The sequence below is a fragment of the Hydra vulgaris genome, chromosome 02 (genome assembly GCF_038396675.1).
Source record: "Hydra vulgaris chromosome 02, alternate assembly HydraT2T_AEP".
NCBI classification, from domain to species: Eukaryota; Metazoa; Cnidaria; class Hydrozoa; order Anthoathecata; family Hydridae; genus Hydra; species Hydra vulgaris.
The window spans coordinates 25,696,963-25,709,445 of NC_088921.1; the positions used below are offsets into that span (position 1 = coordinate 25,696,963).

General features: G+C 30.5%; 2 protein-coding genes across 2 annotated transcripts; one reads left to right on the forward strand and one right to left on the reverse strand.

Annotated features, from left to right (window-relative positions):
- Positions 1-1,361: 1,361 nt before the first annotated feature.
- On the forward strand, positions 1,362-5,470 carry LOC136076837 (uncharacterized). The gene is made up of 5 exons (XM_065790411.1): positions 1,362-1,598; positions 1,720-1,834; positions 1,934-4,687; positions 4,796-4,932; positions 5,093-5,470. Exons 1-3 carry the CDS (start codon positions 1,401-1,403, stop codon positions 2,278-2,280), a joined length of 660 nt encoding a protein of 219 aa, XP_065646483.1. The 5' UTR covers positions 1,362-1,400; the 3' UTR covers positions 2,281-4,687; positions 4,796-4,932; positions 5,093-5,470.
- Positions 5,471-7,097: 1,627 nt separating this feature from the next.
- On the reverse strand, positions 7,098-7,889 carry LOC136075958 (piggyBac transposable element-derived protein 4-like). The gene has a single exon (XM_065789409.1). The coding sequence runs from the start codon at positions 7,887-7,889 to the stop codon at positions 7,098-7,100; it is 792 nt and encodes a 263-aa protein (XP_065645481.1).
- Positions 7,890-12,483: the final 4,594 nt, after the last annotated feature.

Sequence of the window (12,483 nt, forward strand, 5' to 3'; positions counted from 1 at the left end):
TTTTAGGATGAGAATAAAAATTTGAGAGAACTTTGATTCCAAGATATGTAATAAAACTAAAGGAATGATTTTTTGGCTACTTGGTCTAAAGTTTAAGTTTTTATGCATTTTTTTTGATTACAAAAGATAAAATTATCATTTGAGGAGCCCATCTGCAAAACGCGCTAAGCCACAAAAATAAAAATTTTGAGTTGACTATATTTCCACGTTTTATATACTTAAATCTATCATCTATTTAAATATTAGATTTTATAATTTATTATAAAATCTAATATTTAAATAGAATTAATAAATTTTTGGTCCTAAAAATGAACAAAGAAAATTTCTGTTGATGCGCAACTAAAAGTAGTTTAGTTTTTTGTTGTTTTGTCAAAATCAGTTTACTCGAACTTAGCGCGTTTTGCAAATGGGCTCCTCATTTGATTTGATTATTTAAACACTTTTTTACGTCATTGCAATTGTATTTAGTAAAATACGTCATTGTAATTGTATTTAGTGGCGTGGAAGAATTCAAGTAGTCTTCTTAAAAACACTCTTAAGAGCCATTTTCTGAGAAAACCAGGAAATGCTCAAAAGTGATATCTTTCAATCATTCTCAATTTTACATATTGCGTTGTTTGTAATATTAAAAAGAAGCCTGTAAATTTTTTTTTTTAATATTTCTAGTTCCTGAGTTATGGTCAGTCAAACGTTTGCCCTTTTAATACTTGGAAAGTCACTTTTGGAGTTTTATGATTTTTAAATTAAGATTAAAAGCAATGAGACCACTGCACCCTAAGTTTCTTTTCATATTATGGAAGTATAGGTAAAACTTAAAAAAAAAAGATAAAAAAACCTGAGGACAACCCTTCCTTTGTCTAAAAATCATGAGCTGAAATCACACATTTTTGAATTTGGGGCCTACTTTAAATGCATTTATCTCGGAGCGTAAAAATTGCCCGCGACTTATCTTATTATTTTTTGAAAGAGTATCTCATTTTTATTTGAATGGTCTAAAGAAACTGAGAGGATATTGTTTACAAAAAAACTTATGAGTCATCAAAGTATCAAAAAATGTTTTAATTAGCGTTCAAATATCAGCCATTATGGGAAATGGGAAAGATCCCAAGATTGAAGATACAGATTTTATATTACTCCATATTACAATTTTTTTAATGCAAAAAAAAAACTTAGGGGGTAATATTACATTGTTGAAATAACTTTACGTCAAAATGATGCTAAATCTGTTTTTTTTTTTTTTCATTTATATGATTGTGGACTTGAAAATTTTTTTTTTCAGTAAACGTTTTTAACTTGATGTTTATTGAACATAATTAATTATTGTTAGGCATTATTTCTTAATTTACAGTTACTCAGTATGGTTTATTGAGCATTTACTTCTGAATTATTCAGAACAGAGAATGAGCATTTTATGCTTAATGTACTTTAAAAAAAAACACTTAGTTGCAAAAAATATGTCAGAGCAAGAGGTTGTTGTTGAAAATGTTTGCAAAGTTAATGATGTCAAGTGTGGAACATATTCTCGTTGCAATGAAAAAAGGTTATTCAAGATACAAGATCTGAATTTGAGTGTCAAAGCACACTTTGTAAAAAATAAAGTAAGAAATGCTCTTAGCAGTTGTCAAAAAAAACCCTGCTAACATCATATAGTAGTGTAAAACGATTGTTGTTTAATTCCCTCAGTTTGCATTGCATAATATCTAAGTTTTATGTTTTTAGGTTTTAAAGGCGCACCACGAGACAGAATGGGCAGAAACGTCTCTTATAGAAAACCGAAGGTGCATATCACTTTCTGATAACGACTATATATGTCCTTACCATAGAATTAACTTTGGTAAGAATTTGCTTACAACCGTATTTCAACAACAACAAAATTTAATTACTAAACTTTTAAAATAAATATTTCGAATTTTGATTTTTGTTAAAATTCAAGGTATTGGCTGGGTTCCTCCAAGAAGATGCTGTCATCCAATGCATGAACTAAGTGTTGGTAAAAAATCACCATCTGTAAGAAGTGTTTCAAAAAATATGTCAACAAATGTTTCAAAATATTACAACAAAAATATTCCTGTAGGTTCCGTATTTTGTCACAATCACCTTAAGTCGGAGCGCATTCTTATTCAAACTAAAACAAGTACTGCCACTAACGAAGAGTTAGTTGAGGACACAACTGGTTTTGATTTTGAGCCTAAAGAAATTTTACTTTCTGGAGAAAAGGTTGAAGGTGCTACATCTACTGGTAACAACTTATCAGAAGCACTCCACATCAACCCTTTTTAGTTTCAGATAAAGAATAAAAAGATAGCTGATCTCAGCAATGGAACCAAAAATAATTTACGAAGAAAATTTGTAAGAGCCAAGGTACAGCTTGCAAAGAGGTTCGCTGAAGCTGTTGCCCCAGATCAGAGTGAAGACTTTATCTCAATTGTTTTAAATAGATCTTTGGAAACTTCAGACAATGATGCAGTACCTGATGATCTAAAAAAATTTGTTAAAATTTATGAAGAAAGTGACCTATGGGTAAACATATTGTTCTGTGTTTAATTGAACATGAAAAATTTACTAAGAAGTCACTTATGAAAGTTTTTGGGTGCTCCAAATACAAGATATACTAGTCACGAAAAATGAAGAGTGCTAACATAGGTATAACTATTCTTGTCGAAAAAGAAATTACGCGAAATCGACTAGACCAGAAAAAATCTGAACATTTTCTCGATTATATATTTAACAGCAATCTTCTTCAAGATGTTGCATATGGAGTCACAAAAATTAAATTTGACTCAAATGATGTATGTAAAATATCTCGTGCAGTTTTGACAGCTAAAATGAGTCATACAATTGCATTTTATAATGAAGTTTGCAGAAGTGAGAACTACTCTTCTTTATCGGAAAGCAGTTTGTGGCGAACACTTCATGCTGTTAAACCATCTCAACAAAAATGTTTAGCGGGACTGGATGATATTACTGCTGCAGCTATGAATGGTTTCTCTATGTTGCAAGATTTATCTTTAAAGTACCAGAATAGAGAGCTGAGTAATTTATTTGAACGCAGCAAACGATATTACAAAAATAATTTCCAGTTTAGCTGCAGTGCGACCTACCCTAAATCTCCCACTGCCCAATATTTGATTTGAGTGATATAACCGGCAAGCAATTGCAACAGATTTCAATAGCACCTAATGATAAGGTTTTTTATGAGTGTGAAAATTAAAACAATTCCTTAGTTGAGATAAAAAGATTAGCATCAAATAATTCAGCCGACGAGGATACTATTTATGATATTGAAATTGCTGAAAAAGATATCATTGATTATAAAAAACATTTAATGCGTGATTGTCAACAGAAAAAAGCCAAAGTTTTTGCTTTTGAAAGTCTTGATGAAGAAACTGGATTTTGGTTGAAAGACTATTGCCAAAAAGTTCTACCATCCAAATTCAAGGAAGGTCAAAAAGAATATTTTGGAAAAAAGGGGATGTCACTGCATGTAGACATTTTCTTCTCTAAGAAAAATAACATTTTACATAAAAAGGTCTATTTTACAGCTCTTTATAGGTGTGAGCAAGGTTTATCGGAAACACTATCAATTGCCCAATTAGTTCTTCCGAAGTTTAAGCATGACAATTCTGGTGTTAATAAACTCTTTGCAAAATCCGACAATGCTTCATCGTACCGTGGTAACTTTATAATGGAAGCTCTCTTTATGTTGTGCAAAAATAACCAAATACAGCTTAAGCGCTACGATTACAACAAACCTTGTCGTGGCAAGGATCAGTGCGACAGAGAAGCTGCCGGAGCAAAATCATTGATTCGTAGCTTTGTTGATGCTGGTAACGATTTGATGTGTGCAAAGGATATTTATACTGCTTTACATTACGGACATGGCCTGAAAAATTCTGCTGTTGGTGTTGCCACTATCAAGGGCAAAAGCAAGTTGAGTGGAACAAAAATAGCTAAAATAAATCAGTATCATTCGTTTGAGTTCTTTCATAACTATATGACAATGTGGCGATACTATGCAGTTGGCGATGGAGTTAAACAAGAATATTCTAATGTCAATTTTAATCTGCAGATGTTTTTAACACACCCATATAGTGATACTGACAAGAAAATAAGAGTTTTTAAAAGCAATATGAAGGAAAAGTTTCGCGAAGATAGTTCACTAAATTTGTTTCACTTTTCCTCTGAGCCAATTTGTAATGGATCATTCCATACATCAGAAGAAATAGAAGAACACATGATGCCGGGAAGACACATTGTCAGCACTTTAAAATCAGGAATGGATAACGTGAGACAGAGTTTCTTAATGAAGATGCAAGTTCAGTCAAACTTACATAGTTATAAACCAAACTCACAACAGCAGGTATTTGATAAAGAATGTTCTGACATTAGAAAATATGTTAAAGGTTGGGCTTTACCTATACGCAGTACCTTCCGGTATAGTATGAGACAAAAAGATATATTATATAAACTCTTTATGGAAGGTGAAGTATCTGGAAAAAAGTTTAGCTCAGAGCAGGTGCATCTTTTGATAAGAAAAGAGTTTTAAGTCTCCGAATACGTAACAACTCAGCAAATAAGATCACTTTTTCACGTTGGAGCAAGCTAAAAAAAGACAAAAGATTAAATGAACTAATTGATGTTGGTAGGACTAATGCGGATAACGAAGAAGAAGAGACAGCAGATCAAGGTAATAATTTTTATATCTACTCTCATTAATATATATTTTAATATTATTTTGTAATTATAAATATTTGTACAAGTGTTTGTATAAATATTTATATTTTTCTTTCTGTAGATCAAGAAGAATTAGTAAATGAAGAATTTGAAAAGGAATTTATAAGCGTTGTCATTGATTTATCTGGTGCATGGCATGAAAACGATTGGATTGTTGTTATTTATATGTGCAATTGGTATCCTGGGATTATAAATAAGGTACTTCATTTTCATTAATGTTTAAAAAAAATGTTTTTCATTCAAATAAGAACATTTTTTTTAAACACTATTTGATCATATTGAATGTGTCACTAAATTTAAACGAAGTTTTACTTTTGTCAAATGAGAATCAGATTTTTCAAACTATTTTTCAAATTAGAAAAATCATTACTCATATGAGGTTCTCAGTGATGGTTATAATGTGAGCTGAATGAAGTATGCTTCTGCAGTCAAGAACCTTTTTAAGTGGCGAGCTTTTCCTGATGTTATAAACTACAAAGACAGTGAAATCATTTGTGGAATTCTACAACCTTTACCGTTAAAACAGTCTGGAGACTATAAGCTTATGGATGATCAATTTGAAAAAGCCCGAAAGACATTTCAAGCAACAATGCATTAAAATCAAAGATATAGGATATGTAAAACTGATTTATGACACAAGCAATGACATAATAAGATAAGGACATCATATAATACATTGATTAATTCCGCTGCTACATTCGGTTTTTTTTTTAAATATATAAAAAATTTAACTTTTTGTGGTGGAGTTATTTTAACAATGAAATATTACCCCCTAAGTTTTTTTTTCCCATTAAAAAAATTGTAATATGGAGTAATATAAAATCTGTATCTTCAATCTTGGGACCTTTCCCATTTCCCATAATGGCTGATATTTGAACGCTAATTAAAACATTTTTTGATACTTTGATGACTCATAAGTTTTTTTGTAAACAATATCCTCTCAGTTTCTTTAGACCATTCAAATAAAAATGAGATACTCTTTCAAATAAGAATAAGATAAGTCGCGTGCACTTTTTACGCTCCGAGATAAATGCATTTAAAGTAGGCCCCAAATTCAAAAATGTGTGATTTCAGCTTATGATTTTTAAAAAAAGGAAGGGTTGTTCTCAGGTTTTTTTATTTTTTTTTTAAAGTTTTACCTATACTTCCATAATATGAAAAGAAACTTAGGGTGCAGTTGTCTCATTGCTTTTAATCTTAGTTTAAAAATCATAAAACTCCAAAAGTGACTTTCCAAGTATTAAAAGGGCAAAAGTTTGACCGACCATAACTCAGGAACTAGAAATAATAAAAATAAAAAAATTTACAGACTTCTTTTTTACCCTATTTGCATTACTGTATATAAAATTGAGCGCGATTAAAAGATATCACTTTTGAGCCGACAGTACTTTTGCCAGATTTTATCAGAAAATGGCTCTTAAGCAGAAATTTTTTTTTTATAAAGTTTATAGATAAAATATAGGTATATTAATACATATACATTTTAGAGGTTTTCTATTATCAGCAAAGCATGATACTTTTTGCTTGTTCATTACTTTATTATGACATTAACATGTTCGCTGCCAACTACGAGTATACTCGTAGTAAGTTGGTGTCATCTATTTGCCGACTACGAGTATACTTGTAGTTAGCGGGACTTTGATATTTGCCAACTACGACAATACTCGTAGTAAGCCGGTGTCATTAGTTTGCCAACTACGAGTAAACTCGTAGTTATACTAACTTATTTCAAATAATATTTGTGCATGACTGGCTTTGTCTATTCACTTTTTTTCTTTTTCTTTATAAACTTTACATTTGATTTCAGAAAATATTACATTCAAGTTTTTGTTTTAAAAATTCAAAGAACCTAATTTAAATGCGGATAAAGACAGAAATAGCTTAAAACAGATCAAAGTAAAATATTGATAATGTTTTAATTTTATTTCATGTAAATTAAAGTGTAAACCTATTCTTTTAAATGATAAATTCTGAAACATTCGCCAATACATAACGGAGGTCTTTTTTCACAAACAGCGCATTTATATCGTGTTTCTTTACGTTTTATTTTAGAGCAGACTTGACATAGTTTTTGAATTTTTCTTTTCATTTGGTGGTATTAAAGATAAGTAGTGAAAGCTATTATTGGTGATTCGAGGCACAATTTCATTTAAATGTGCACCTAATAAATCCGTAACAGTTAATTCTCATATCTGAAGCAAGGAAATTGTTTTATCTAGTCCATATTTGCTGTTTAGACAGTAAGCATTAATCAAAAAAGTATCAAAGAGATGCAGTGCTACGTTTTTATACCATCTAATTGTCTTTCTTAGGCAATCATAATATGATAACATTTGTTCCACCCTATCTACTCCTGACATACATTAATTGTAATCTTTAATAACATTGGGTTTCATTTTCTTCTCTCCTCTCCTGTTTGTCAATTCAATCATTAGCAACGAATGCAAGTTGTTAATCATTAGCACGTCTCTTTTATCTTTCCATTTAGCAACCACTACACCCTCTCTGCTTCTGATTATAACGTCTCCCTGTTTCAGTTTCGCTTTTGTATAATCTTTTGGATTTGACTTTCGGTCAGTTCTTAAAGTATCACAAATGTATGTTTTTTGATTTATCATGTGCTTTGTTAACTCAAAGGAATTGTAAAAGTTATCGGTGTACAAATGATAACGTTTTGCCGGAATTTTTTCCATTAAATCTAAAACAATAGCTCCCGTTTGACCCAACAAATGTTTACCGAGAGTTGTCTCGCTAGAGTAGATTTTTAATTTTAGTACAATACCATCTGATTCGCAAAGCTCATAGAACTTTATACCATACTTGTGACTTTTATTTTTCACATACTGCCTGAATACAAGACGTCCCTTCCAAAGCATCATTGACTCATCGATTGATATATTTTTATTAGGACAGTAGATGTTATCCATTGTATTATTTAAGTGATCGAGAAGTCCATTAATTTTACACAAGCGTCCACTACCTGAATCTTCATTGTTTATAAAATGCCAAAATCGTAACATTAGTTGAAATTTATTTCGTGGCATTATTCTAGAAAATAAGGGAACTCTATAGAGACTGTTCTTAGACCAATAGTGTTTTAAAGATGGCATTTTGACACACCCCATATGAAGAAGAACTTCAAGAAACTGCCGCATATCTTCTTAATTTATTGCATATCTTCTTAATTTATTGATTTCAAATCTTTAAAACGTGAGCTTCTTCTGAGGGGACGCTACTTATTTATTTCTTGCGTTGCGTAGCAATTAGTTTCAACAACCAAAGTATTTATAAGCTCTTCTGTAACAAAAAGTCTAAAGAAATCTAATGGTCTTTTGCTCTCCATGTTTATCTTTAAACCAGGATTGACAGCAAATTGAATTTGTTTTACAATATTTGAATCATCTTTCCATTGGTTTAAATTTCTAGATGGATTTGTTTCAGAAGTTGTTGTGTCAGGCAAAATATTACTTATAAGATCTACCTGTTGAACTTTGTTTTGATTTTGTTTATAAGCAAGACCACCTGTTGTTCTGGCTCTTTTCGGCGGCAATAAAAAATCTTCTGCAGTGACTGCTAGATGAACTTCTGTAAACTAATTGCCATCACTTTCTTCAGTGTTATTATTTTTAGAATCTGATTCTGATACAGTCAAGCTTGAAGACGTTGTAGTATAAGCGAAAAATGAATCCGAATCTTCAATATCATCACCTTCACTATCCTCACAATCTTCCATAATCATATGTGCTGATCCAATTGTGGAATATCTGTGTTGAGCTAATATGAGATCGAAACTTGTATTGAGAGCTTGAAAGTTGTAATTAAGAAAAGTAAGATGCATTTGAGAAATACAACATGTAATTTAGAAGTCACAATATGTAATTAAGAAACACAAAATGTAATTAAGAAATTTTAAAATGTAATTGAGAAATACAACATGTAAATAAGAAATCGCAATATGTAATTTGAAAAACAAAAGTTCTAGTTAAGAAATCGTAATATGGAAATAAGAATACATTTTTTGTAATTGCAAATTCACAATGTCAACTTAAAGGCCATTATAAAAAATCTTCTTGTACATGCATTTTAATAAGTTAATAATATCAAATTTAGCATTTGTATGCACCAGCAATACAGTAATACAGTAATGGAATTGGAAGGTCATTGTGTTATTTGTCAATACACTGTAAACAGAAAGTCTGTTATTAAATTGAATCCGTGCATAAATTTAACTAAATTTGTTTACATCCACTTTTGGAACAACCAAAACCACCTTGTCCAATTTGTAGACATGAATTACATACAACCGAATAAGTTAAAAGAAAACATTATGTTTTATCTTCATCGAATGAGTTATTGAATGTTCCTCGCGAAATGACGACCAAATCGTCATTTTGCGACTCAATTACAATTAAATACAATTGGGTCCTTAGCGGAAATTTAAATTTCCGTGGAAGATATGAAGTTACCGCCAACCAAAAATACCTTTTTCATCACTCTTTTATTTTATTGATAGTATATTATTATTTATTGAAAACCAACCTATATGGCCACCTTGGCCAAATTAGGATCAAACCTAATATTACAAGGTAAACTAAAGCAACAAAATTAAAAGTACAAAAAACTTCTTTTTGATAACGTATATTACAAACATTTCTCAATTACAATTTTTATCTTCTCAATTACATCTTACGATTTCTTATTTACAGCTTTCATGTTCTAAATTACATGTTACGTTTCTTAATTACAACTTTCAAGTTCTCAGTTACATCTTGATAAGGTGTAGTCACCACAATGATTTTTACTCATTACGGTGTCACGAGTAAACTCGTACTTCGGCACTGGAGAAAAAAATATCTTCTTCATTGCCAAAGTACGAGTATAATCGTTGTTCTTATTTTTTGTCAATTATATTCAGAATAAAGAACACTATAGAATTATTTTAGATTAAAAAGGTTTTATTTATTGAAATGTTGATATCTAGCCTTGGCAATAAGAATGAAACCGCGAAAAACAGCCTCGGCAAAATTTAATCATTGCAGACATTATGGCTCGGCAAAGAAACAAAGCATATTGAAAAGGCAGCAAACGTGTTAACAAGAATACAAAGAAAATAAGAATAAATATATAAAAGTCTTTATTATTTTTTTAAAAATAAAAAATAATTTCTTTGTATGAATATTGTTTTTGAATACTTCATACAATGTATTCTACATATTATTTAAATAAATTTTATTATGTACCACACAATTTTTTCCAATAATATATAGGTTTATTTATAAATTGCATATTTTAATTTACAAAATCATTTATATTTGCAAAAAAATGGTGTGGTACATTACGAAGTTAAATAAAATAATTTATTGTTAACATTGTGTAAAGCATTTAAACATACTTGTGTGTAATGTGCATGTTCATACAAAGTGCATACAGATGTGCAGACAAAGAAAATCATTTATTTCCTCTTTCAAATCTAAACCTTATCATTGATACTATAAAGTTTTTATACATTGTATACATTTAACATATTGTTTTACAGTCAGTTATCATGTATGCACATCAAGTATTTTCTTTTCAGTTTAGATAATGAAACCTTCAATATGCAACTAATAATAAGAGGCAGCAGCAACAAAAAATGCAATTAGTAAACTTCCCAAACTTACAGCATTCTTTACACCTATTCATAGTGGTTGCGCCAGCAATGAAAAAAATTGCTCTAAAGATGTGGGCATTCATGAACAGTTAAATATTGCCAATAATCAGCCAGACACAGCATAAAAAGTATACACTCTTTCATTGCAATCATTTACATCTGTCACTTGTGATACAGCCAGCTGGTATGAATTGATGCTTAACGATGTGAGTCAAATGAGGCTCTCAACAGGTTGACATTAACTTTCTATGAAAAGTCGATCCAATGCGTCGATTTTAATGGTCCATTACAAACATGTGATTAACAATGGAGAAGCTGTGCCTCGGTCATGGCTTGTGTATTCGGTAAAATTGAACAAAGGATTTTGCTTTTGTCGTAAACTTTATGAAACAAATGAAAGTCAATTTTGTAGTGGTACAAGTACATGGGAGGGATATTAAAGAAGTTGAAACAGGCACTTCCCATCAAAAGTGTTTCAGACAATAGATGCAGCTCAAAGAAGATATCAGTAATGAATCATCTATAGATAAACATGAAATGCAGTTTTTTCTTAAAAAAAGACAATTCTAGAGAGATTTCCTCAAGCGTCTCATTGACATTGTAAAGTTTTTGTTAGAAAAAAATTAGGTCTTTAGAGGATCCGAAGAAGTTCTCGGCTTACCACATAATGTAAACATTTTGGATCTATTTGAGCTACTCCAAAAAGGAATTGCTAAAAAAAAACACACAAAAAAAAAAACAAAAAACAAAAACAAAAAAAACACATCATCACTATCTCAGCATCAAAATCCAGAATGAGTTAATGGAACTTATTGCAAAAGAGGAAGAGGTAAAAGGAAAACCTGCAAAAACTAATGATATCTAATTACTATGGAGTAAGTCTGGTATGTACTCCAGATTTTTCTAACCAAGAGCCAATAAATAAATTTCTAACCAGTAACCAGTAAACAGTCATTTTGCGTTTTGTTCAGTGTGATGCAGGTAATAAAGTCAAAATAAAGAAATCTTTTTTTGTATACCTTCAAATCAGTGACAGCTCAGGAAAAGGACGTTTTGACACATTTTTAGAGCGAGCAAAGGAGTTGAAACTAAATATGTCAGACTATCAGGGCCAGTTGTATGATAATGTTTCTAATATGAAAAGAAAGAAATCTGGTGCCCAGTCAAAAATTCTACAAATGAATCCTATAGCTCTGCATGTGCTTTGTGCTAACCACTTCTTGAATTTAGTTGTGGTTGGTAGTGCCCATTCTTCAACTAGGGATTTATCATTCTTTGGCATTCTGAACAGATTGCACCAGTATATCAATTTTACCACAAAAATTGCAATATTTTATTTTTTAAATATTGGTAAAAATGTAAAAAGTTATACAAAAATGAAAAATAAAACAATTTTACAACATTTTTATATCTTAAAAGTTTATATTAGTCGATTGACATCATATATTGAAATAAGAAGAAATATGGGGGCTTTGTGACGAAATTTGGGTCTTATTTGTTCCCAGCCTCTCATCATTGTAATTTTTTGCAAAGCCTCATTATTTGACATAAATATAAACATACAAATGTTTGGAGCTTGCTCCATTTCTAGAAGTTAGCTATCTTAAACACCAAAAAATGCTCGATCCATCACTGAAGAGAACATTCATTATTCTTACTTATGCAAAAAGTTTTTATTTATGAAAAAAAAAGAAGTAGCTAGTTTAAAAAGAAATTGGTTTGTTTACGAGAAAAAAAAGTTTTTAATTTCTTGTTGTGTTGAAAGCGAGAAAACTACATTTTCTAGGACTTTTAGTTTTAATGTCATCTAAAAACTTTTCTAAAATGCTGTTTTCATCTAAAAAATTATCCTTTAAATGTGTCAAACGTGTTTTGTTCTTTTAAAATAAGCCCATAAAATGGAAAACCAGTTATTTCATTGTGAAAAATAGTCATTTCATACACCCTAATATTAATGTTAGAGAGCACTACACAATGAAATTCTACAGGCCTCAAACAAATTATGATCTTATGATGAAAATGCTTTGCAGCTACATTAGCAGCATTAGTACATTAGGTCATGACCACTCCAGAATTAAAATAGAGTCCAAAAATGAAAT